The sequence below is a fragment of the Ranitomeya imitator genome, chromosome 7, assembly GCF_032444005.1.
Source record: "Ranitomeya imitator isolate aRanImi1 chromosome 7, aRanImi1.pri, whole genome shotgun sequence".
NCBI classification, from domain to species: domain Eukaryota; kingdom Metazoa; phylum Chordata; class Amphibia; order Anura; family Dendrobatidae; genus Ranitomeya; species Ranitomeya imitator.
In genome coordinates this window covers 223135923-223163725 of record NC_091288.1, presented here as the reverse complement: position 1 = coordinate 223163725, position 27803 = coordinate 223135923, and the positions used below count along the sequence as shown (strand labels likewise).

The window sequence follows — 27803 nt, the reverse complement described above, 5'->3', positions numbered from 1 at the left end:
ACTGGTGTTTTGTGCCCTGATGAGCTGGTGACATGGAGAGAATGACGGTGTGGGGCCCTATATTTGTACACGGGGGGGCCCCACCAGCTGGAACATTTATGAATCTTAAATTCCATCCCCAAGATCCGACAAAAAGAGAGTCCTGACCGATCATTAGTGTTACTACGACAAAGTGAAAGTAAAAAGTGAGGAAACAAAAGTGAATCTAAGATCACACGAAACTGAACGAGGACGACATCCACCATGGATCACCACCAGCTGAGGAAATACATCCAGACCTTCAGCCTGGACAGCGGTCCTCGGGGCAGTCAGGGGTACACGCGGGTTCTCCTGCAGCTCATTGGTCACATGGGACACGGTAAATCGGCCCTTGTGAACTCTTGTAAGTACGTCCTGGATGATGGAGAGTTTACAGAACATGCAAGGTCCAGGGATAGCGAGATAACAGATGGTGGTGCGGTGACAATGACACGAAGGTCCTATAATCTGACCGATAACGTCACCATTGTGGACAACAGAGGATATGCCACGATGGAGAACTTCGAGACAGTGGAGGTCTATACTCAACTTGGTGAGTGTGGAGTCTTCTGTATCGTCATTATTACCTCAATGTCTACAAGGTGTGAAAGACCGAAAGATTGTGTGGATCAGTGATGAAAGGGTTGTCCCATAATTGGGGCATCTGGAGATCATTGGGAGTGGAGAGGAGCCCAGCGCTGAATGCTCCCTATTCTGCCCGGTATGACATGGTTTTTACTGGGTTTTGTGTCTTATATCCTGATCGCTGGTTATATCAGCTCTTAGTTACGTTACAACAGCTGGACCCAAAGAAATCAGGTTATTTTGGGGGGAGAAATGCTAAATATACCCTTGTACTGCTCTGATAAGATAAGTGAGAGGAGATAGGGGTTCTCTTTTCTGTCTCATTCGCATACATAGTATCAGCACATTTTATTATTTCTTCATTAAAAATAGTTACTAATAGTTTAAATGTAGACAATGGATAATTATTCATAACCTATCATCTAATAATATCCAAATCAGGACAAAAAAAGTGGAGAGTACAGACTGGAGATGGATGGACGAGCAAGCACGGTCTGTCATGGGATAATCCTGAGCAGTGGAGGCGCTAAGGCCGGATACAGATTAGATAAACCCGGCAATGGCATCTAGTAGAGGGAGCACGGTATCGGGGGGACACGGGATTGATGTTACTTTCCCTTGTTATATGTACAGATCTCCGGCCTAACCGCGGAGGTTGACACCTTAATAAAAATGATATTGGCGCCCTGCTCCACGACGGCTGTCTCTGGATATCACTAACTCCCTCAACTTCTTAGACAATCTCAATCCGAGAACTATTGCCCTTTTCGAAAGAAATATATATTAAATACGATGACAACTGTTAACATCCATAATTGGGTGACGGAGGTGAGTCCATCACCCAAGTCCATTTACCCAACCAGCAAACAGAAGATAAATGCAGTATGGCGACTCTTGTGGAAGAAATGATGTCTTGACTAGAGTTGAGCGACCTTGACCTTTTTAGAGTCGAGCCGGGTTTTGCGAAACCCGACTATGTCCAAAGTCGGGTCGAGTGAAATCGGCCGATTATGACGTAAAGTCGGGATCGACCGAAACACGAAACCCAATGCAAGTCAATGGGGCAGCATAGTCGGCAGTGAGTGGGGGCCAGGAAAACACCTAGAGTGCCCATTTTAATGTCAAAACCATCCATTCTTCTTAATGAAGCTTGTCAAGCGTAATTTACCTTAAAATAATTGGAAGGCATTTGAAATTGGGGGTCATTTGGCTAAAGTTGTGGGGGGTAGGGCTGGTTCAAGTAATTAGTGGGCCCAGTAAATCTGGACCACGTCACGGCAGTGGAGCAGGGAGAGGTAAGTATTTCAACTTTGCAAGTGCTGTGATCCTGAGCAAGCAGGGGGGGCCCACTCGTTGGCATTGGCACTGGCACAGGGCCCCTCAAAGTACAGCGGTGTGTTTGCACGGCGGGGGCGCCTCCCACCGGCAGCAACACTTTTGCGTACTATGAGAGGCCCTGTGCCAGTGACGTCGCCAACTAGTATTCCTCCCCCCACCTGATGAAGGAACCTGCACTTTCATCTGCACCTTCCTCTTTGTCCCCGTGTAAGGTGGTATGGTATGCGGGAAGAGCAACCTGACTTTCAGCAGGGTCACAATGTTGTTGTGTAGCGTGCACGGGGAATGTTGCGTTATGGGTCAATGTACCAGCAGACTCATCTATCACTGGCTGGGCAATGGGCACGATGAAGTGGAAACACAGATATAGGCCCAAAGAATAAAGTGGGCTAAATGCAGTTCAAAATTGGTAACACAGGAATAACCAGGGGGCATTGCAGTGGAGGACAACTGGAATGAGAGGCTGACACAGAGAGTAGGGCCAAATCAGTAAGTAGTCGAAATGCAGTTCAAAATTGGCAACCGTAGTAAACAGGCGGCACAGCTTTGTTCAGTGGAGGAGAACAGCAAGGAGTGGCAGACACCGATAGTAGGCCCCAACCCAACTAGTAGGCCAAATGCAGTCTAACATTAACAACTACTTAACGAGAGGCTGAAAATGGAATTTCAGGACAGGAAACCAGGAGAACAGCAAGGAGTGGCAGACACCGATAGTAGGCCCCAAACCAACTAGTACGCCAAATGCAGTTGTTCCATTTAACCACAATTTAATGAGAGCCTGAAGATAGAAGCTCAGGAAAGGCAACCTGGGGAACACCTTGGAGTGTAACACACCATCTCTCTCCACCCGATACCCATTTTGTAGGCCTAATGCAGTGTAGTTTTCTACAACTACTAAACGAGAGTCGGAAGATCGAAGCAATGGCGAGGAAACCTGGAGAACACCTTGGAGTGTAACACACCATCTCTCTCCACCCCATTCCCCATTTTTTAGGCCTAATGCAGCCTACTTTCCGACACCTACTAAACGAGAGCATGAAGATCGAAGCTCAGGAAAGGCAACCTGGGGAACACCTTGGAGTGTAACAACAACCTCTCTCTACACCACGGAAGGGCTGATTCTTAGGAAGGAAGGCTGTTGTAAATAAGCATTGCGCGTCCGAGGGTGATTATATTCTTATTCGGTATCTACTCACCCTCGGACGCGCCATGCTTCTTGATTTGTAATTAATGTTTATTTGCAATGTGCTTTTGACTTACTCAATTATTTTTTTAATTATTGATTTTATTAAATTAATAGTTTAACATCTTATTGGAAATAATTTAAAGGAGACGCGACAGGACAACACTCGGTGGATGCCATATCTGTGTTAACAACTCCAAAAAACTTTCAGTTAACTTCTTGCAGGAGAAAGAAATTGTAGCTGTTGGACCTTTGTAGTACAGTTCCAGATATTTGTTGTGTGTTTGTTTTGATTGTTAAAATGTCTGCATTTGAGATCTCAACACGATCTTATTTTTTATAATCAAATTAATTTTTTAAATATTTTATTAGGTTGGTTCAAGGGGTACACGGGCCGCAGTAGACAGGTCAGTGGAGGCCTAGTGGAAGGAGGGACCGCAGATGCGCCACTGTTTCACCCATACACAATTAGTAGGCCTAATGCAGCGTAGTTTCCAACAGCTACTAAACGAGAGCCGGAAGATCGAAGCTCAGGAAAGGCAACCTGGGGAACACCTTGGAGTGTAACAACAACCTCTCTCTACACCACGGAAGGGCTGATTCTTAGGAAGGAAGGCTGTTGTAAATAAGCATTGCGCGTCCGAGGGTGATTATATTCTTATTCGGTATCTACTCACCCTCGGACGCGCCATGCTTCTTGATTTGTAATTAATGTTTATTTGCAATGTGCTTTTGACTTACTCAATTATTTTTTTAATTATTGATTTTATTAAATTAATAGTTTAACATCTTATTGGAAATAATTTAAAGGAGACGCGACAGGACAACACTCGGTGGATGCCATATCTGTGTTAACAACTCCAAAAAACTTTCAGTTAACTTCTTGCAGGAGAAAGAAATTGTAGCTGTTGGACCTTTGTAGTACAGTTCCAGATATTTGTTGTGTGTTTGTTTTGATTGTTAAAATGTCTGCATTTGAGATCTCAACACGATCTTATTTTTTATAATCAAATTAATTTTTTAAATATTTTATTAGGTTGGTTCAAGGGGTACACGGGCCGCAGTAGACAGGTCAGTGGAGGCCTAGTGGAAGGAGGGACCGCAGATGCGCCACTGTTTCACCCATACACAATTAGTAGGCCTAATGCAGCGTAGTTTCCAACAGCTACTAAACGAGAGCCGGAAGATCGAAGCTCAGGAAAGGCAACCTGGGGAACACCTTGGAGTGTAACAACAACCTCTCTCTACACCACGGAAGGGCTGATTCTTAGGAAGGAAGGCTGTTGTAAATAAGCATTGCGCGCCCGAGGGTGATTATATTCTTATTCGGTATCTACTCACCCTCGGACGCGCCATGCTTCTTGATTTGTAATTAATGTTTATTTGCAATGTGCTTTTGACTTACTCAATTATTTTTTTAATTATTGATTTTATTAAATTAATAGTTTAACATCTTATTGGAAATAATTTAAAGGAGACGCGACAGGACAACACTCGGTGGATGCCATATCTGTGTTAACAACTCCAAAAAACTTTCAGTTAACTTCTTGCAGGAGAAAGAAATTGTAGCTGTTGGACCTTTGTAGTACAGTTCCAGATATTTGTTGTGTGTTTGTTTTGATTGTTAAAATGTCTGCATTTGAGATCTCAACACGATCTTATTTTTTATAATCAAATTAATTTTTTAAATATTTTATTAGGTTGGTTCAAGGGGTACACGGGCCGCAGTAGACAGGTCAGTGGAGGCCTAGTGGAAGGAGGGACCGCAGATGCGCCACTGTTTCACCCATACACAATTAGTAGGCCTAATGCAGCGTAGTTTCCAACAGCTACTAAACGAGAGCCGGAAGATCGAAGCTCAGGAAAGGCAACCTGGGGAACACCTTGGAGTGTAACAACAACCTCTCTCTACACCACGGAAGGGCTGATTCTTAGGAAGGAAGGCTGTTGTAAATAAGCATTGCGCGTCCGAGGGTGATTATATTCTTATTCGGTATCTACTCACCCTCGGACGCGCCATGCTTCTTGATTTGTAATTAATGTTTATTTGCAATGTGCTTTTGACTTACTCAATAATTTTTTTAATTATTGATTTTATTAAATTAATAGTTTAACATCTTATTGGAAATAATTTAAAGGAGACGCGACAGGACAACACTCGGTGGATGCCATATCTGTGTTAACAACTCCAAAAAACTTTCAGTTAACTTCTTGCAGGAGAAAGAAATTGTAGCTGTTGGACCTTTGTAGTACAGTTCCAGATATTTGTTGTGTGTTTGTTTTGATTGTTAAAATGTCTGCATTTGAGATCTCAACACGATCTTATTTTTTATAATCAAATTAATTTTTTAAATATTTTATTAGGTTGGTTCAAGGGGTACACGGGCCGCAGTAGACAGGTCAGTGGAGGCCTAGTGGAAGGAGGGACCGCAGACAGGCATCGAAGGCCTAAAATAATCACACATGGCTGTAGGCAATTTTAAATTGGTTCCAGGGGTACACGGGCAGCAGTGGTGTGGTCAGTGGAGGCCTAGTGGAAGGAGTGACCACAGACAGGCATCGAAGGCCTAAAATATTAACACATGGCTGTAGGCAATTTTAAATTGGTTCCAGGGGTACTTGGGCAGCAGTGCCCTGGTCAGTGTAGTAGTAGTTGAAAGAATGGACCGCAGACAGGCATCGAAGGCCTAAAATAAAAAAATTGGGCTGGCTGTAGGCAATTTTAAATTGGTTCCAGGGTTACACGGGCAGCAGTGGTGTGGTCAGTGGAGGCCTAGTGGAAGGAGTGACCGCAGACAGGCATCGAAGGCCTAAAATAATCACACATGGCTGTAGGCAATTTTAAATTGGTTGCAGGGGTACACGGGCAGCAGTGGTGTGGTCAGTGGAGGCCTAGTGGAAGGAGTGACCACAGACAGGCATCGAAGGCCTAAAATATTAACACATGGCTGTAGGCAATTTTAAATTGGTTCCAGGGGTACTTGGGCAGCAGTGCCCTGGTCAGTGTAGTAGTAGTTGAAAGAATGGACCGCAGACAGGCATCGAAGGCCTAAAATAAAAAAATTGGGCTGGCTGTAGGCAATTTTAAATTGGTTCCAGGGGTACACGGGCAGCAGTGGTGTGGTCAGTGGAGGCCTAGTGGAAGGAGTGACCGCAGACAGGCATCGAAGGCCTAAAATAATAACACATGGCTGTAGGCAATTTTAAATTGGTTCCAGGGTTACACGGGCAGCAGTGGTGTGGTCAGTGGAGGCCTAGTGGAAGGAGTGACCGCAGACAGGCATCGAAGGCCTAAAATAATCACACATGGCTGTAGGCAATTTTAAATTGGTTCCAGGGGTACACGGGCAGCAGTGGTGTGGTCAGTGGAGGCCTAGTGGAAGGAGTGACCACAGACAGGCATCGAAGGCCTAAAATATTAACACATGGCTGTAGGCAATTTTAAATTGGTTCCAGGGGTACTTGGGCAGCAGTGCCCTGGTCAGTGTAGTAGTAGTTGAAAGAATGGACCGCAGACAGGCATCGAAGGCCTAAAATAAAAAAATTGGGCTGGCTGTAGGCAATTTTAAATTGGTTCCAGGGGTACACGGGCAGCAGTGGTGTGGTCAGTGGAGGCCTAGTGGAAGGAGTGACCGCAGACAGGCATCGAAGGCCTAAAATAATAACACATGGCTGTAGGCAATTTTAAATTGGTTCCAGGGTTACACGGGCAGCAGTGGTGTGGTCAGTGGAGGCCTAGTGGAAGGAGTGACCGCAGACAGGCATCGAAGGCCTAAAATAATCACACATGGCTGTAGGCAATTTTAAATTGGTTCCAGGGGTACACGGGCAGCAGTGGTGTGGTCAGTGGAGGCCTAGTGGAAGGAGTGACCACAGACAGGCATCGAAGGCCTAAAATATTAACACATGGCTGTAGGCAATTTTAAATTGGTTCCAGGGGTACTTGGGCAGCAGTGCCCTGGTCAGTGTAGTAGTAGTTGAAAGAATGGACCGCAGACAGGCATCGAAGGCCTAAAATAAAAAAATTGGGCTGGCTGTAGGCAATTTTAAATTGGTTCCAGGGGTACACGGGCAGCAGTGGTGTGGTCAGTGGAGGCCTAGTGGAAGGAGTGACCGCAGACAGGCATCGAAGGCCTAAAATAATAACACATGGCTGTAGGCAATTTTAAATTGGTTCCAGGGTTACACGGGCAGCAGTGGTGTGGTCAGTGGAGGCCTAGTGGAAGGAGTGACCGCAGACAGGCATCGAAGGCCTAAAATAATCACACATGGCTGTAGGCAATTTTAAATTGGTTCCAGGGGTACACGGGCAGCAGTGGTGTGGTCAGTGGAGGCCTAGTGGAAGGAGTGACCACAGACAGGCATCGAAGGCCTAAAATATTAACACATGGCTGTAGGCAATTTTAAATTGGTTCCAGGGGTACTTGGGCAGCAGTGCCCTGGTCAGTGTAGTAGTAGTTGAAAGAATGGACCGCAGACAGGCATCGAAGGCCTAAAATAAAAAAAATTGGGCTGGCTGTAGGCAATTTTAAATTGGTTCCAGGGGTACACGGGCAGCAGTGGTGTGGTCAGTGGAGGCCTAGTGGAAGGAGTGACCGCAGACAGGCATCGAAGGCCTAAAATAATAACACATGGCTGTAGGCAATTTTAAATTGGTTCCAGGGTTACACGGGCAGCAGTGGTGTGGTCAGTGGAGGCCTAGTGGAAGGAGTGACCGCAGACAGGCATCGAAGGCCTAAAATAATCACACATGGCTGTAGGCAATTTTAAATTGGTTCCAGGGGTACACGGGCAGCAGTGGTGTGGTCAGTGGAGGCCTAGTGGAAGGAGTGACCACAGACAGGCATCGAAGGCCTAAAATATTAACACATGGCTGTAGGCAATTTTAAATTGGTTCCAGGGGTACACGGGCAGCAGTGGTCTGGTCAGTGGAAGTCTAGTGGAAGGAGTGACCGCAGACAGGCTTCCAAGGCCTAACATAACAAAATTGGGCTGGCTGTAGGCACTTTAAATTGGTTCCAGGGGTACATGGGCAGCAGTGGTCTGGTCAGTGGAAGTCTAGTGGAAGGAGTGACCGCAGACAGGCTTCCAAGGCCTAACATAACAAAATTGGGCTGGCTGTAGGCACTTTAAATTGGTTCCAGGGGTACATGGGCAGCAGTGTATGGTCAGTGGAAGTCTAGTGGAAGGAGTGACGGCAGACAGTCTTCGAAGGCCTAACATAACAAAATTGGGCTGGCTGTAGGCACTTTAAATTGGTTCCAGGGGTACATGGGCAGCAGTGTATGGTCAGTGGAAGTCTAGTGGAAGGAGTGACCGCAGACAGGCTTCGAAGGCCTAACATAACAAAAATGTCAAAACAATGGTATTGTCAGTGCCAGGCATTGAAGGATGTCAGCGCCTAGACTACACATTGGTGAAGCTGTGAGAGATAATTTTGCTAGTGGTAGAGCACTGTTTGAGCTGGGGGGGGGGGAACTGGCTTGTGGCCGGCGGTACAGGCACAGGGCCCCTCATATTACAACGGTGAGTCTGACGTTGGGTGCGCACCACCACCGCCAGAGACACTTTATTGTACTATGAGGGACCCAGTGGCAGTGCCGTCGACCAAAAGCGGGCTCACCCACCTCTTCAGACAAACAGCACTCTCAAGGGTCCAAGCGCAAAGTGGCGATAGCACAACCCCGTGTGGGGAGTTTGGCCATTTCGTGAGGTGGAAACATGTCGTATGCTGGACAATCAGGTGAAGAAAATTACGAGATTGGAAAAGTCATTCAGAATAGTCCACAGGCAAGACCTTTTCATAGGAAAGCTAGGTGTCAGCCGGGCAGGGTGGGGCAAAAGATTTTGAAATCCAGTTGTGGTTCATTTTAATGAAGGTTAGATCATCTACATTTTGGGTAGCCAGACGAGTCCTTTTTTCTGTTAGTATTGAACCTGCAGCACTGAATACTCTTTCTGATAGGACACTAGCTGCCGGGCAAGCAAGCTCCTGCAATGCATATTCTGCCAATTCTGGCCAGGTGTCTAATTTGGATGCCCAGTAATCAAATGGGAATGACGGTTGAGGGAGAACGTCGATAAGGGATGAAAAATAGTTTGTAACCATACTGGACAAATGTTGTCTCCTGTCACTTTGAATTGATGCTGCAGTACCTGTCCTGTCTGCGGTCATAGAAAAATCACTCCACAACCTGGTCAGAAAACCCCTCTGGCCAACGCCACTTCTGATTTCTGCCCCTCTAACACCTCTGGTCTGCTGGCCCCTGGAGCTCGTGTGAGAACGATCACGGGCGCTGTGTGCAGGGAATGCCAGAAGCAAACGGTCAACAAGAGTTGATTGTTTTGTTGCTAATATTAGTTCCAAGTTCTCATGTGGCATAATATTTTGCAATTTGCCTTTATAGCGAGGATCAAGGAGGCAGGCCAACCAGTAATCGTCATCGTTCATCATTTTTGTAATGCGTGTGTCCCTTTTGAGGATACGCAAGGCATAATCCGCCATGTGGGCCAAAGTTCCCATTGTCAAATCTGCGGTTGTGCTTGGTTGAGGGGCAGTTGCAGGCAAATCTACGTCACTTGTGTCCCTCAAAAAACCAGAACCCGGCCTTGCCACGCCACCAATTTCCCGTGCCCCCGGGAAAGCTTCCTCATTAAAAATATACTCATCCCCATCATCCTCCTCATCCTCCACCTCCTCTTCGCCCGCTACCTCGTCATGTACACTGCCCTGACCAGACAATCGCTGACTGTCATCAAGGCTTTCCTCTTCCTCTGGTGCAGACGCCTGATCCTTTATGTGCGTCAAACTTTGCATCAGCAGACGCATTAGGGGGATGCTCATGCTTATTATGGCGTTGTCTGCACTAACCAGCCGTGTGCATTCCTCAAAACACTGAAGGACTTGACACATGTCTTGAATCTTCGACCACTGCACACCTGACAACTCCATGTCTGCCATCCTACTGCCTGCCCGTGTATGTGTATCCTCCCACAAAAACATAACAGCCCGCCTCTGTTCGCACAGTCTCTGAAGCATGTGCAGTGTTGAGTTCCACCTTGTTGCAACGTCTATGATTAGGCGATGCTGGGGAAGGTTCAAAGAACGCTGATAGGTCTGCATACGGCTGGAGTGTACAGGCGAACGGCGGATATGTGCGCAAAGTCCACGCACTTTGAGGAGCAGGTCGGATAACCCCGGATAACTTTTCAGGAAGCACTGCACCACCAGGTTTAAGGTGTGAGCCAGGCAAGGAATGTGTTTCAGTTGGGAAAGGGAGATGGCAGCCATGAAATTCCTTCCGTTATCACTCACTACCTTGCCTGCCTCAAGATCTACAGTGCCCAGCCACGACTGCGTTTCTTGCTGCAAGAACTCGGACAGAACTTCCGCGGTGTGTCTATTGTCGCCCAAACACTTCATAGCCAATACAGCCTGCTGACGTATGCCAGTAGCTGCCCCATAATGGGAGACCTGCGGATGGAGTGTTTGTGCGACTGCGGTCTGTGGACGAGCTCTTGCTTCTGCAGGAGGACGAGGAGGAGGAGGAGGAGGAGGGGGTGCGAACGGCTACAGACAACTGTTTACTAGACCGTGGGCTAGGCAGAACTGTCCCAAACTTGCTGTCCCCTGTGGACCCTGAATCCACCACATTTACCCAGTGTGCCGTGATGGACACGTAACGTCCCTGGCCATGCCTACTGGTCCATGCATCTGTTGTCAGGTGCACCTTTGTGCTCACAGATTGCCTGAGTGCATGGACGATGCGCTCTTTAACATGCTGGTGGAGGGCTGGGATGGCTTTTCTGGAAAAAAAGTGTCGACTGGGTAGCTCGTAGCGTGGTACAGCGTAGTCCATCAGGTCTTTGAAAGCTTCGCTTTCAACTAACCGGTAGGGCATCATCTCTAACGAGATTAGTCTAGCTATGTGGGCGTTCAAACCCTGTGTACGCGGATGCGAGGCTAAGTACTTCCTTTTTCTAACCATAGTCTCATGTAGGGTGAGCTGGACTGGAGAGATGGAGATCGTGGAACTAGCGGGGGTGCCGGTGGACATGGCAGACTGAGAGACGGTGGGAGATGGTATTGTTGCCGCCGGTGCCCTAGATGCAGTGTTTCCTACTACGAAACTGGTGATTCCCTGACCCTGACTGCTTTGGCCTGGCAAAGATACCTGCACAGATACAGCAGGTGGTGCGCTAAATGGTGGTCCTACACTGCCGGAAGGGATGTTGCGTTGATGACTAGCTTCATTGGCCGAGGGTGCAACAACCTTAAGGGACGTTTGGTAGTTAGTCCAAGCTTTCAAATGCATGGTGGTTAAATGTCTATGCATGCAACTAGTATTGAGACTTTTCAGATTCTGACCTCTGCTTAAGGAAGTAGAACATTTTTGACAGATGACTTTGCGCTGATCAATTGGATGTTGTTTAAAAAAATGCCAGACTGCACTCTTTCTAGCATCGGATACCTTTTCAGGCATTGCAGACTGAGCTTTAACCGGATGGCCACGCTGTCCTCCAACAGGTTTTGGCTTTGCCACGCGTTTTGGGCAAGATACGGGCCCGGCAGATGGAACCTGTGGCGATGTTGATGCCTGCTGCGGCCCCTCCTCCTCCTCTGCTTCAGAACTGCTGCCGCCTGCACCCTGTTCCCCCAATGGCTGCCAATCGGGGTCAAGAACTGGGTCATCTAATAACTCTTCTTGTACCTCCTGCGCAACTTCGTCTGTGTCACCGTGTCGGTCGGTGGTATAGCGTTCGTGATGGGGCAACATAGTCTCATCAGGGTCTGATTCTTGATCAGCACCCTGCGAGGGCAATGTTGTGGTCTGAGTCAAAGGACCAGCATAGTAGTCTGGCTGTGGCTGTGCGTCAGTGCACTCCATGTCAGATTCAATTTGTAATGGGCATGGACTGTTAACTGCTTCACTTTCTAAGCCAGGGACGGTATGTGTAAAGAGCTCCATGGAGTAACCCGTTGTGTCGCCTGCTGCATTCTTCTCTGTTGTTGTTTTTGCTGAAGAGGACAAGGAAGTGACTTGTCCCTGACCGTGAACATCCACTAACGACGCGCTGCTTTTACTTTTACCAGTTTCACGAGAGGAGGCAAAAGAGCTAGAGGCTGAGTCAGCAAGATAAGCCAAAACTTGCTCTTGCTGCTCCGGCTTTAAAAGCGGTTTTCCTAATCCCAGAAAAGGGAGCGTTCGAGGCCTTGTGTAGCCGGACGACGAACCTGGCTCCACAGCTCCAGACTTAGGTGCAATATTTTTTCCCCCACGACCACCTGATGCTCCACCACTACCACTACCCTCATTACCAGCTGACAATGAACGCCCCCGGCCACGACCTCTTCCACTAGACTTCCTCATTGTTTTAAAAACGTAACCAAACTAACGTTATTTGTTGCAGTCACACAACTTACACGGTGAGCTATAACTTCAGTATGATTTAGCTACCCCTTTACAGGTTGGTGAGACCACCGCGAAAATCAGGCACAATGTTACACACTCTTTTTTTGGTGGCTGCAAATTAGAGAGATGCCCCACACGCAGGACTGTCACTGAAGCACAAATGTTAATATTAATGTCACACTATTATTTGTTTTTTATTTTTATTTTTTTCAGGAACACTTTAGAAACCCCCCCAAAAAAAAAAAATTGATTTTTGCAGGGAGAATTTAGAAAACAAATGTAACAAACTATATGCTTTCTATGGGCCACTGAGTGAGAGATGACGCACACAGGAATCAGGAGTGGCACACAAGCCCAGAGGCCAATATTTTTCTACCAATGATTGATGGAGTTATTTTCTCTGGTAGATTTTGGAACCCAAATCAAGGAAAAAAAATATAGGCTTTCTATGGACCACAATTGGAGAGAGAGAGAGAGAGAGAGAGAGAGAGAGAGAGATGGCACACCCAGGAGTCAAGACTGGCACACAAGCAGAAAGGCCAATATTGATCTCCCACTGTTTTTTTTTTTTTTTTTTTTTTTCAGGGAGACTTTAGAAAAAAAAATAATAAAAAAAATATGATTTTATCAGGAAGAATTTAGAAACCAAATAAAATAAAATGATTTTTTCAGGGAGAATTTAGAAAACAAATAAAACCAAAAATAGGCGTTCTATGGCCCACTGACTAAGAGAGAGAGAGAGAGATGGAACGCTTAGTACTGGCACACAAGCCCAAAGGGCAATATTAATCTCCCTTTTTTTTTCCAGGGAGAATTTCTAAAACCCCCCCCAAAAAAAAAATAGGCTTTCTATGGCCCACTATTTGTGAGAGAGATGGGACGCTCAGGACTGGCACAGATGGCACACTCAGGACTGGCACAGAAGCCCAGAGGCCAATATTAATCTCCCTTTTTTTCTGGGAGAATTTATAAAACCAAAAAAATATTTAAATAGGCTTTCTATGGCCCACTATTTGTGAGAGAGATGGCACGCTCAGGACTGGCACAGATGGCACGCTCACAACTGGCACACAAGCCCAGAGGCCAATATTAATCTCCCTTTTTTCAGGGAAAATTTATAAAACCAAAAAAAAAATTAAATAGGCTTTCTATGGCCCACTATTTGTGAGAGAGATGGCACGCTCAGGACTGGCACAGATGGCACGCTCACAACTGGCACACAAGCCCAGAGGCCAATATTAATCTCCCTTTTTTCAGGGAAAATTTATAAAACCAAAAAAAAAATTAAATAGGCTTTCTATGGCCCACTATTTGTGAGAGAGATGGGACGCTCAGGACTGGCACAGATGGCACGCTCAGGACTGGCACAGAAGCCCAGAGGCCAATATTAATCTCCCTTTTTTTCTGGGAGAATTTATAAAACCAAAAAAATATTTAAATAGGCTTTCTATGGCCCACTATTTGTGAGAGAGATGGCACGCTCAGGACTGGCACAGATGGCACGCTCACAACTGGCACACAAGCCCAGAGGCCAATATTAATCTCCCTTTTTTCAGGGAAAATTTATAAAACCAAAAAAAAAATTAAATAGGCTTTCTATGGCCCACTATTTGTGAGAGAGATGGCACGCTCAGGACTGGCACAGATGGCACGCTCACAACTGGCACACAAGCCCAGAGGCCAATATTAATCTCCCTTTTTTCAGGGAAAATTTATAAAACCAAAAAAAAAATTAAATAGGCTTTCTATGGCCCACTATTTGTGAGAGAGATGGGACGCTCAGGACTGGCACAGATGGCACGCTCACAACTGGCACAGAAGCCCAGAGGCCAATATTAATCTCCCTTTTTTTCAGGGAGAATTTATAAAACCCAAAAAAAAATAAAATAGGCTTTCTATGGCCCACTATTTGTGAGAGAGATGGCACACTCAGGACTGGCACACAAGCCCAAAGGCCAATATTAATCTCCCACTGTATTTTTATCAGGGAGAATTTATACACCCCACAAAAAAAAATACAGAAAAATGAAAAGGCTTTCTATGGCCCACTATGTGAGAGAGATGGCACACACAGGGATGGCACTCTAGCAGAAATGCCAAATTGCCAATCTTAATCTCCCACCAAAAAAAAAAAAAAAAAAAAAACAGGGAATGTCCTACAATTACTATCTCCCTGCCTGCAGTAATCTCAGCCAGGTATGGCAGGCAGCTACTATCTCCCTGCCTGCAGTAATCTCAGCCAGGTATGGCAGGCAGCAATAAGGAGTGGACTGATGCACAAATGAAATAAAAAGTGTGGACAAACAAACAAGATAGCTGTGCAGAAAGGAAGGAACAAGAGGATTTGTGCTTTGAAAAAAGCAGTTGGTTTGCACAGCGGCGTACACACAGCAATGCAGCTATCAGGGAGCCTTCTAGGGCAGCCCAATGAGCTACAGCGCTGAGGGGAAAAAAAAAAAAAAAATAACTTCCACTGTCCCTGCACACCGAGGGTGGTGTTGGACAGTGCAAATCGCTGCAGCACAAGCGGTTTTGTGGTTAATGGACCCTGCCTAACGCTATCCCTGCTTCTGACAAAGCGGCAGCAACCTCTCCCTAAGCTCAGATCAGCAGCAGTAAGATGGCGGTCGGCGGGAACGCCTCTTTATAGCCCCTGTGACGTTGCAGACAGCAAGCCAATCACTGCAATGCCCTTCTCTAAGATGGTGGGGACCAGGACCTATGTCATCACGCTGCCCACACTCTGCGTTTACCTTCATTGGCTGAGAAATGGCGCTTTTCGCGTCATTGAAACGCGACTTTGGCGCGAAAGTCGCGTACCGCATGGCCGACCCCGCACAGGGGTCGGATCGGGTTTCATGAAACCCCGACTTAGCCAAAAGTCGGCGACTTTTGAAAATGTTCGACCCGTTTCGCTCAACCCTAGTCTTGACGTTATACTGTATAAAAAAGAACCATCATATCTGTCCGCCCATCATAAAATGTAATTCCTATCCAATGGAGAAAATCAATGTTTCCTGAGAAATTACAAATCGTATGGTAACAGAATGAACACTTGGCTCTCTTCACAGTGTGATGCTCGTGTAGTAAGTCACTCGGGAGTAATAGGTTATACGGTAAAAACTGCAGCTGACCCGCCGGATCCTGCACAGAATAGATATCCTGACTCTGCGGTCCCTAGCGGTGCCTGTGGGTGCAGAGATAGCCCTAACCACAGACTAGAAGATGGCAATTCAGACCAAGTCGCCTAAACCGACGTTGAGTTGCTTCAGGTTCCTCCTAAAGAACTAGAGGGCAGAGCAGAGTGCGAATTACCGACCGGAGGGGACATGTGCTAAACGGAGGAAAGGTCTGGGCAACAAACAGGCAAGCTGCACATGTGATGGGGCTGCCTACCATGCAGCGACAGACACTTGGCCATAATATATGAGCGCTCCCAGATGCTCAGATAACTCCCGAATGTGCTCGAATAAGGCTGGTTTCACACTTGCGTTTTTATCTGCAGCGTTTGTACCGCAAATGCGTTTTTTTTCCCCTATGTTTAACATTAAAAACGCATGCTTTTTTATACGCGTTTGGTCACGTTTTTGAACGCATGCGTTTTTTTGCTGCATGCGTTCTTTTGCAGAAATGCAACATGTAGTAATTTTCAGAGGCGTTTTTTGACGCAAAAAAACGCATGCGTTCGTATGCGGGGTTTTTTGCGGCAAAAAATGCATTGGAGTCAATGGAAGCACATGCATTTGGTTGCGTTAAAAACGCATGCTTTTTTATAGAAAAAAAACAGAAAACACACTGATATGCCACCCCCCACCATAAAGGTGATAAAGAGATCCTAACCCTAACCCTAAAGGAATCCTAACCCTAACCCTAACCCTAGGGATCCTAACCCTACCCCTAACCCTAAGGGTTATGGTTAGGATCCCTTTAGGGTTAGGGGTAGGGTTAGGGTTACGGTTAGGATCCCTTTAGGGTTAGGGTTAGGATCCCTACCCCTAACCGTAGCTATTTCTGTTTATTTTGTGTTGATTTTGATGATTGGCAGCTGTCACACACTTCTCATCATGCGTTTAAAAAAGGCAAATGCATGAAAAAACGCATGTAAACGCTTCAACCACATCCAAAAACGCATGCGTCTAAAAAACGCAGCGTTTGCACGCGTTTACATGCGTTTTTTCACCATGCGTTTTTTTTTTAAACGCATGCGTTTTAAAACGCAAGTGTGAAACCAGCCTAAGATGTTCTCCAGGCACGCTCATTCATCACCATGATCAATGAGTGGAACAGGCGGCCACGAGAGGTGGTGAGTTCTCCTTCAATGAAAGTCTTCACACAGAGGCTGGACAGACACCTGTCTGGGATGGATTAGTGACTCCTGCTTTGAGCAGAGGGTTGGACCAGATGACCCAGGAGGTCCGTCCAACATCCTAGGACTGTATGATTCTTTGAAGACCTCAGATAATTGACTCTACAATTTCCATTCCAGGTCACTCTCAGAAATCGCCTGTTTTTTTCTGATAATTTTTTCCGTTGTAGTTCACCTGCCTATAAACCTTCTTCTGAAACCTCTGGATTTCGTGTGTCTGGTAAAATTGATGTAGAAGCGTTGTCTTCCTTTAGACTACTTGTTCTTGTCTGAGCAGAAGCTTTTTATGTCATGGCGCAATTTGTACAATATCTCATTTCGAGTATCAAATTGATTATTCAAATCCTCAATATATTCTGCAAATATCAAACAAGCTGGACAATCAAAGTAACCCCCGTCAGATTCTTGTGTGTCACCCTGTGTGTCAGTGTCACTGGTCTCCTGTGTGTCCCCCTGTGTGTCAGTGTGACTGGTCTCTTGTGTGTCAGTGTGACTGATCTCTTGTGTGTCACCCTGTGTGTCAGTGTGACCGATGTCTTTTGTGTGACCCTGTGTGTCAGTGTGACTGGTCTCCTGTGTGTCACCCTGTGTGTCAGTGTGAACGATGTCTTGTGTGTCAGTGTGACTTGTCTCCTGTGTGTCACCCTGTGTGTCAGTGTGACTTGTCTCCTGTGTGTCAGTGTGACCGATGTCTGGTGTGATAGTACATGCTTTGTGTTTCTGTTGTGTCACAGACTATCTTATTATACCCTCGGACCATGTACATTACAGTTTGAACTCTTTTTCTGAGGAAAACCTCTCATCATTTCTAAGGTTCTCAGCTTCGCGTTGACTGTACAATCTAGACCTTCTCTGTGGATCTGTATGGATATGAACAAGCGTAAACTCTACATAACTTTTCTTAGAATAGTCATGAATAAACTCCATTTTCTCACCTATGGAACGTCTTCTCCTCCCCTGGATTGATCCTATCATCAGTGGATGGTCCTCGGTGTGTTTACTGGATTCCTGGGACCTCTGTCTGGATGGGACACATGCAGCTTTTGATGGTTGGAGACATGAGCCCTCTAGATTCTGTCTGATCCTTGTGACTTGAACTAATTAATGTGGTGGAAATCCTGAAACTTGGACAACAGGAGTTTACAAAAGTTCAAAGCTCTCCTCCTCCCTGTGTGCAAGGAGAAGGAATCCATACTAGTGCTGAGCGAGTGTACTCGTTGCTCGGGGGTCCTCCGAGTATTTTTTAGTGTTCGGAGATTTAGTTTTCATCGCCGCAGCTGAATGATTTACAGCTACTAGCCAGGCTGAGTACATGTGGGGGTTGCCTGGTTGCTGGGAAATCCTCACATGTAATCAAGCTGGCTAATAGCTGTAAATCATTCAGCTGCCGGGATGAAAACTAAATCTCCGAACACTAAAAAATACTTGGAGGACCCCCGAGCAGCGAGTATATTCGCTCATCACTAATTCATGCAAAACAAAACACGTTTTGTAAGTAAGAGCACGGAGAGCCTAGAAGGAAGAGCAATGTGGAATTGTGCGGATAAGACAAATATTGTTTCACTTTAATTCAAAAAGTGGTTACAAAAATGAAGAAAAGTAAGTTCATAGCACAGAAAAATAAGTCATAGGTTATAAAAGAGAAAACCAGCATTCGGTGCTTCTTACATATGGTCCTGAGGCTTGATGTGGTCCGGGTTGGAGATTCTGAAGGAGCGAGATCTGAGTCAGTGATTCCTAGGTCGGCTGATCCACCATCTTACCTCGCTGACTTACATTGGACACCATGCTTCCCTGTTACGTTCCCTGCTATGGTCACTTTGCTGTTAGATTTGTAGCTTTTACGTATGAGAACAACACTAGTAACTTGTATTCTATGTATTCTAGTTACCTTATATTTATTTATTTTGTTTGCAGATTACCTCATTTCAGAATACTTAAACCCTATATCTTATGACCTTTGACTACCATTTGTTATCTCCAAATAGCCACATTGACAGTTCAATTGGGCAAAAGTCCTATAGTCATGACAAAGAACAGATGTATCTGCCAAAATCCTCACAACTCACTGACCAATGTATTTGCTTACTTGTTAGACCCTAAACATGTTAAGTAATACGCATATTTTTATCATTAGAATGTTAACATTTTACAGACCCCTGTAGGTTCACTGAAAAATATATGTAATTATACAACCTTGTACGCGGTGTTTTGACATGGGACTGTGTATTCTCCTTCCTCTTCTATTGGCGCACGTTCTTTGAATCTGTTTCTGTATTTAAACCATGTGTGAGGAGCGCCAGGGCTGTAGTCTTGGCTGACATATATTGCTCAATCGCGTCCTGGTACCTCGTCACATGAATACAGTGTCCCCATTTCTTGCATATGTAACACCCCAGGAAGCTGGTTGTTACAGTGGTATTGCCTTCCTCATGCCTGGAAGCAAGGAGGATCCCTTTAACAGGTAACATGTACACACAACACTGTTCTGTCTCCAGGCCAGAAGGGGGAGCTCGAGACCTGGTTTGAGGGTGGCTTCCCTATATATTCTGGCTGGAGGAGGAGTTAGAGAGAGTCTGTGAGGATAGCTGGAGCTGAGCAGACATGCGGCTCTGCAGCTCCTGACAGGAGAGTCGGACAGTCAGTAAGAGACATTGAGGGTAGAAGGAGCAAAGGAGGAGAGAGAGAAACTGGAGTGGAGCTGCGATTGGGCTCACTCCAGCATAAAGCGCAGAAGCCGGAGACCAGAATTCCGAGGTTGTGGGCGTAACTGTATGACGCACAGCAGAAATCAGCGGGCAGGAGATTCCAAGTCTCCTGCTCACCATTACACCTGAAGGCACAGCAACAGTTAGAGTCCAGAGTCACCACAAGAAGGGACACCTGTAAAAAGGCTCAAGTTGCCTGCCATATGGGTAGTGTCCACCTAAAAGGGACAGAGAGAAAGAGAGGACCTTGTGTGAAGTCTCAGACAGCAAGACACTTATCTTTGCTGAACTGGCAGCTAAGCAGGAGAAACCAGACAGAGGTCCAACACCTCCCAAGAACCATTGACAACTGGCAAGGACTAATGAATCCTGCAAACCTAAATACCCCAGTCAGAATTGCAATCAGCAGAAACACCTGACCATGACTGCAGCCCTGGGACAACTGCATTACCACCTACAACCACCAGAGGGAACCCAAAAGCAGAATTCACAACACACCTCTGCTGCAATACCATCATCCCCAGTGGACCCCTTTAAGAAGTGTCGGCCATCCCTGGCTGAATACCACAGGTGGCGTCACGAACATTCCTACATTAGACTTTATTCCCATTTTCATTAACCCCGTTTTACTGGATGCCCAGAGCCACGGACCGGATTACTTCCACCATGACCACCTCTTTAACCCCTTAGCGACCGCCGATACGCCTTTCAACGGCGGCCGCTAAGGGTACTTAAACCACAGCGCCGTTAATTAACGGCGCTTTGGAAAATGTGAATAGCGCCCCCCAGAGTCGGATTTTCTCCGGGGTCTCGGCTGCCGGGGGTAGCCGAGACCCCAGAGAAAATGATTCGGGGGTTTTTTACCGACCCCGCATTTGCGATCGCCGGTAATTAACCGTTTACCGGCGATCGCAAAAAAGAGAAACGCGATCTCTTTTTAATTTCTCTGTCCTCCGATGTGATCGCACATCAGAGGACAGAGAAAGGGGGTCCCAGATAGCCCCCCGATACTCACCTATCTCCCCCGGTGCTCCTCGTGGCTCCCGGTGGGCGCCGCCATCTTCAAAATGGCGGGCGCATGCGCAGTACGCCCGCCGGCCGGCCCCGGGAGAATCTTTGGGGTCTCGGCTGCCGGGGGTAGCCAAGACCCCAAAGAGCATGATCGGGGTCGATTTTACCGACCCCTGTTTTGCGATCGCCGGTAATTAACTGTTTACCGGCGACCGCAAAAAAAAAAAAAGCAAAGTGTAATTCTCTGTCCTCTGATGTGATCGCACATCAGAGGACAGAGAAATAGGGGGATTCGGGGACCCTATCATACTTACCGGTGTCCCTGGGTCCTCCTGCTGCTCCTCCTGGCCGCCGCCATCTTCTGGGCAAAAGAAAATGGCGGGCGCATGCGCAGTGCGCCCACCATCTGTCTCCATCTGCCGGCCGGCAGGAGAAGAGCAGTTGGGGCTAAAATTAGGGTTAGGGTTAGGGCCAGGGTTAGGGTTAGGGCTAGGGTTAGGGTTAGGGCTAGGGTTAGGGCTAGGGTTAGGGCTAGGGCTAGGGTTAGGGCTAGGGTTAGGGTTGGGGCTAAATTTAGGCTTACGGTTAGGGCTAAATTTAGGGTTAGGGTTGGGGCTAAATTTAGGGTTAGGGTTGGGGCTAAATTTAGGGTTAGGGTTGGCGCTAAATTTAGGATTAGGCTTCTTTCACACTAACGTCGGTACAGGGCCGTCTGTTGTGAATTCTGTGGTCAAGCTCCCTCCTGTGGTCACAAGTGGTACTGCGGCTTCTGAGTTTCCTTCCTCAGGTGATGAGGTTAAGTCGTTAGGTGCCACTCTATTTAACTCCACCTAGTGCTTTCATCCTGGCCTCCAGTCAATGTTCTAATGTTGGTCTGCTTCCTCCTGGATCGTTCCTGTGGCAAGTCTCTCCTGCATGAGCTAAGTTTGCTTGTGTTGTTTTTTGCTATTTTCTGTCCAGCTTGCTATATTTGTTTTTCTTGCTTGCTGGAAGCTCTGGGACGCAGAGGGAGTACCTCCGTACCGTTAGTCGGTGCGGAGGGTCTTTTTGCCCCCTCTGCATGGTTGTTTGTAGGGTTTTGTGTTGACCGCAAAGCAATCTTTCCTAACCTCGGTCTATTCAGAAAGTTGGGCCTCACTTTGCTAAATCTATTTCATCTCTGCGTTTGTACTTTCATCTCAACTCACAGTCATTATATGTGGGGGGCTGCCTTTACCTTTGGGGAATTTCTCTGAGGCAAGGTAGGCTTATTTTCCTCTTAGGGCTAGCTAGTTTCTCAGGCTGTGCCGAGTTGCATAGGGAGCGTTAGGCGCAATCCACGGCTGCCTCTAGTGTGGTTGGATAGGATTAAGGATTGCGGTCAGCAGAGTTTCCACGTCTCAGAGCTTGTCATATGTTTTTGGTTATGGTCAGGTCACTTTGTGTGCTCTGAACTTCAAGGTCCTTTGCGGTTCTGAATTACCTTATCATAACAGCCGTCGCAAGGCATCGGCCCGACATACCGACGCACGTTGTGAAAATTGTGCACAACGTGGACAGCGGATGTAGTTTTTCAACGCATCCGCTGCCCAATCTATGTCCTGGGGAGGAGGGGGCAGAGTTACGGCCACGCATGCGTGGTCAGAAATGGCGGATGCGACGTACAAAAAAACGTTACATTGAACTTTTTTTGTGCTGACGGTCCGCCAAAACACTGATCCATTGCACGACGGACGCGACGTGTGGCCATCCGTCACGATCCGTCGGCAGTACAAGTCTATGGGCAAAAAACGCATCCTGCGGGCACATTTGCAGGATCCGTTTCTTGTCCAAAACGACGGATTGCGACGGATGCCAAACGACGCAAGTGTGAAAGTAGCCGTAGGGCTAGGGTTAGGGTTGGGGCTAAAGTTAGGGCTAGGGTTGGGGCTAAGGTTAGGGTTAGAGTTGGGATTAGGTTTAGGGTTTGGATTGGGGTTGGTATTAGGGTTAGGGTTGGCATTAGGGTTACACTTGGGATTAGGGTTAAGGTTAGGGTTGTGATTGGGGTGTATTGGGATTAGGGTTAGGTTTGAGGTTAGGGTTGAGATTAGGATTAGGGGTGTGTTGGATTTAGGGTTTTGATTAGGATTATGGTTAGGGTTGACATTAGGGTTGTTTTGGGGTAAGGGTTGTGATTATCGTTAGGGTTAGTGATTAGGATTATGGATAAGGTTGGGATTAGGGTTAGGGGTGTGTTGGGGTTAGGGTTGGAGCTAGAATTGGGGTGTTTCCACTGTTTAGGTACATCAGGGGGTCTCCAAACACGACAGCCAATTTTGCGCTCAAAAAGTCAAATGGTGCTCCCTCCCTTCTGAGCTCTGCCGTGCGCCCAAACAGTGGGTTACCCCCACATATGGGGCATCAGCGTACTCGGGATAAATTGGACAACAACTTCTGGGGTCCAATTTCTCCTGTTACCCTTGTGAAAATAAAAACTTGGGGGCTACAAAATCTTTTTTTGTGGAAAAAAATTTTGTTTTTTATTTTTATGACTCTGCATTATAAACTTCTGTGAAGCACTTGGGCATTCAAAGTTCTCACCACACATCTATATAAGTTCCTTGGGGGGTCTAGTTTCCAAAACGGGGTCACGTGTGGGGGGTTACTACTATTTAGGTACATCAGGGGCTCTGCAAACGCAACATAACGCCCACAGGCCATTCTATCTAAGTCTGCATTCCAAAACGGCGCTCCTTCCCTTCCGAGCTCTGCCGTGCGCCCAAACAGTGGTTTACCCCCACATATGGCACATCAGCGTACTCGGGATAAATTGGACAACAACTATTGCAGTCCAATTTCTCCTGTTACCCTTGTGAAAATAAAAACTTGGGGGCTACAATATCTTTTTTGTGGAAAAAATTTTTTTTTTATTTTCACGACTCTGCATTCTAAACTTCTGTGAAGCACTTGGGCATTCAAAGTTCTCACCACACATCTAGATGAGTTCCTTGGGGGGTCTAGTTTCTAAAATGGGGTCACTTGTGGAGGGTTTCTACTGGTTAGGTACATCAGGGGCTCTGCAAACGCAACATAACGCCCGCAGACCATTCTATCAAAGTCTGCATTCCAAAACGGCGCTCCTTCCTTCCGAGCTCTGCCGTGCGCCCAAACAGTGGTTTACCCCCACATATGGGGTACCAGCATACTCAGAACAAACTGGACAACAACTTTTGGGGTCCAATTTCTCTTGTTACCCTTGTGAAAATAAAAACTTGGGGGCTAAAAAATATTTTTTGTGGAAAAAAAAATATTTTTTATTTTCACGACTCTGCATTCTAAACTTCTGTGAAGCACTTGGGCATTCAAAGTTCTCACCACACATCTAGATAAGTTCCTTAAGGGGTCTAGTTTCCAAAATGGGGTCACTTGTGGGGGGTTTCCACTGTTTAGGCACATCAGGGGCTCTCCAAACGCGACATGGCGTCCAATCTCAATTCCAGCCAATTCTACATTGAAAAAGTAACACGGCACTCCTTCTCTTCCAAGCTCTGCCGTGCGCCCAAACAGTGGTTTACCCCCACATATTGGGTATCGACGTACTCAGTAGAAATTGTACAACAACTTTTGTGGTCTAATTTCTCCTGTTACCCTTGTGAAAATAAAAATTTGGGGGCAAAAAATCATTTTTGTAGAAAAAATGCAATTTTTTTTTATGTTCACGGCTCTACGTTATAAACTTCTGTGAAGCACATGGGGGTTCAAAGTGCTCACCACATATCTAGATAAGTTCCTTAAGGGGTCTAGTTTCCAAAATGGTGTCACTTGTGGGGGGTTTCCACTGTTTAGGCACACCAGGGGCTCTGCAAACGCAACATGGCGTCCGATCTCAATTCCAGACAATTCTACATTGAAAAAGTAAAACGGCACTCCTTCCCTTCCAAGCTCTGCGGTGCGCCCAAACAGTGGTTTACCCCCACATATGGGGTATCGACATATTCAGGAGAAATCGCACAACAACTTTTGTGGTCTAATTTCTCCTGTTACCCTTGTGAAAATAAGAATTTGTGGGCGAAAATATCATTTTTGTGTAAACAAAAGCGATTTTTTATTTTCACGGCTCTACGTTATAAACTTCCGTGAAGCACTTGGGGGTTCAAAGTGCTCACCACACATCTAGATAAGTTCCTTAAGGGGTCTAGTTTCCAAAATGGGGTCACTTGTGGGGGGTTTCCACTGTTTAGGTACATCAGGGGCTCTCCAAACGCGACATGGCGTCCGATCTCAATTCCAGCCAATTCTGCATTGAAAAAGTCAAACGGCGCTCCTTCACTTCCAAGTTCTGCGGTGCGCCGAAAAAGTGGTTTACCCCCACATGTGGGGTATTGGCGTATTCAGGAGAAATTGCATAACAAAATTTATGGTTACATTTCTGTTTTTACACTTGTGAAAATAAAAAAATGGTTCTGAATTAAGATGTTTGCAAAAAAAAGTTATATGTTCATTATTTCCTTCCACATTGTTTCAGTTCCTGTGAAGCACGTAAACTGAGCCCAACTGAGCTATCTGGTCTCCCTAGCCCTACTGGGTTGTCTGGACTCCCTGGCCCTACTGGGCTCCAATAAGGAAATACTCTTATCTTACCCACAGCTGGCCCCTCCTACATTAACTCTTTACTATCTTATGGGTGCTAAGATGTCCTCATCTAGTGGACTGACTCAAATACTGCACTTTCCCTACAACATACACATTTGCACATTACACTATATAAGTAGCAGCATTGCAAAACATACATGACATAGCACAAACATGGGAGCGGGGTACATCACGTAGCTTTAGCAGACCCTTACACATGTATGTCTGGATTACTTCGCTATTTATGTATGAAAATCCTAAAGAAGGAGTCGGTGGACTCTGAAACCCATTGACAATACATCTACATACTTACCGACCACTGCCTCTGATACTTTAATCTGATAATTCTATGTGGGCACTATCATACTTATCCTGCCAATGTGTTTCCTCCTATGTGCGCCACGTCTGCAGAGTATGGACTCTGTATACCAGTTTCCTGATGGACTGGTGCCATAATTGATTAGTCCCTGAAGATCCCTTGATGAACCAAGAATATGGGGTGAAACGTGCTGGAAGATGAATATGATGGTTGTATAATAGACATGTGAAGATCATTGAGGCACAGATACAATGCAGTCACATGATACAAATCATCTCTGGTTGCTTTTCCAGGTAACTTCCTCCCTCTGGATGAGCCCGTGGAGTGGCACAAGAACTTTGAGTTTCTTGTTGATAGAGTGGAGGACATGCACATCGACACCAACGTCACCGATATACTTGTTCCCATCTTTGTTTACAGGTAAATGTTCTCAGTTCTCACATATTCTGTGTAGTTCCCAGCAAAAATATAAACTGGGAATTAAGTATTAGATATCCAGAGACAAGAAGGGTGATGAGGAAGAGTGTTCGAGTGCACGGAGGATGAGGTAGGTGGTAGTATCTGGGTGCACGAAGGATGAGGTGGGTGGTAATATCCGGGTGCACAGAGGATGAGGTGGGTGGTAGTATCTGGGTGCACGGAGGATGAGGTGGGTGGTAGTATCTGGGTGCACGGAGGATGAGGTGGGTGGTAGTATCCGGGTGCACGGAGGATGAGGTGGATGGTAATATCTGGGTGCACGGAGGATGAGGTGGGTGGTAGTATCTGGGTGCACGGAGGATGAGGTGGGTGGTAGTATCCGGGTGCACGGAGGATGAGGTGGATGGTAATATCTGGGTGCACGGAGGATGAGGTGGGTGGTAGTATCTGGGTGCACGGAGGATGAGGTGGGTGGTAGTATCCGGGTGCACGGAGGATGAGGTGGATGATAATATCTGGGTACTAGGAGGATGAGGAAGATAGAAATAACTGAGTACACAGAGGATGATGGTAATAATTGAGTACACAGAGGATGAGGATGAAGATGTTTACCGGGTACACGGAGGATTAGGTGGATGGCAATATCTGTGTACATGGAGGATGAGGAAGGCTTTATTCAGGTACATGGAGGATGAGGCATATGGCCGATCCTCACCTTACTCATAAATTGGTTTTGCAGGTCTGATTTTCTTTATTTACCTTCTCCTTTGCTAATTCTCCTCTTTTGTAGCGTCAAATCCACCATCACGGAGGACATGAAGGACTATCTGCCGGTGTTTTTCAGGAACTGCACGCAGTTAACAGGTGGGTATGATGATATTCAGCACCTCGGACACATGACTGTGGCTCACAGGTCGCAGGTGTGAGAACTAAATGACCACTTCAGTGCCAGTGTCGTTATTCTCATCTGCTCCCAATCTCATATTTTGCAGGGTTGTCCCCAATCATCGTCCTCACACACAGATCCGGGGGAAATTACTTTGAGCTTAAGAAGCAATTTGAGCTTCTGGGAGCAGATAATATAATCATATTGGAGAACTACACAAGAGCGGACCACATAAAGACACGACAAAGGACCATGGACGTCCTAAACTTCATGAGACTCGCCCTTCAGAATGTCGCCTTCCGAATGGAGCAGTACATGAACCCGAGAAGAGAAAGAGTGGAGCACAAGAAATTCCTGCTCCGATACATCCACCAGTCCGTGCTGGAGGCCAGAAAGAAGGAGGAGGAAGCGATCCTAAGGAACAAGAAACGATAAGCCATAACCCAACACCGGAGTCTGGGAAAGAGGTTTTGTTTGTGGCATTAAATCAAAGTCAAACTTTATCCCAGTTGGTTATTATCCTGGGAAGACTCTACTGTCACATCTCAACGTTTCTTCAGCTGCTTTTTCCAAACTTACTTTTATAAAAGGTTGTGTCTTTATCTGAATTTGCGTCTTTCGCTTAATCTAATGGGGAGACATTTCTGAGTTTATAGGGTCTGCCTATGGCCGAGTTCACACGCTGAGTGTTTGGTCAGTATTTTACATCAGTATTTGTAACCAGGAGTGGAACAATCAGAGAAGTATCAGAAATCCGTGCATATTTATGAGCAGCTACTTGTATGAAAGAACAAAGATAAAGGTTCTGGGGGTGAGAAGGTAATGACCTCGGCTGGGGCAGAACATGGTGCATGGATTATTATGGGGGCTGCGATTGTTGCTATTTGTTACTAATCCTCCTCTGGATGGAATTCCACCTACAAACACTTGTCATTGGAAATTATAAGACAGGATAGTTTGACA

General features: G+C 46.3%; 1 protein-coding gene across 1 annotated transcript; it reads left to right on the top strand.

Moving 5' to 3' along the window:
• Positions 1 to 27448, top strand: LOC138645684 (uncharacterized). Its single transcript, XM_069735152.1, has 4 exons — positions 1 to 571; positions 25828 to 25954; positions 26745 to 26818; positions 26947 to 27448. Exons 1-4 carry the CDS (start codon positions 244 to 246, stop codon positions 27273 to 27275), a joined length of 858 nt encoding a protein of 285 aa, XP_069591253.1. The 5' UTR covers positions 1 to 243; the 3' UTR covers positions 27276 to 27448.
• Positions 27449 to 27803: the final 355 nt, after the last annotated feature.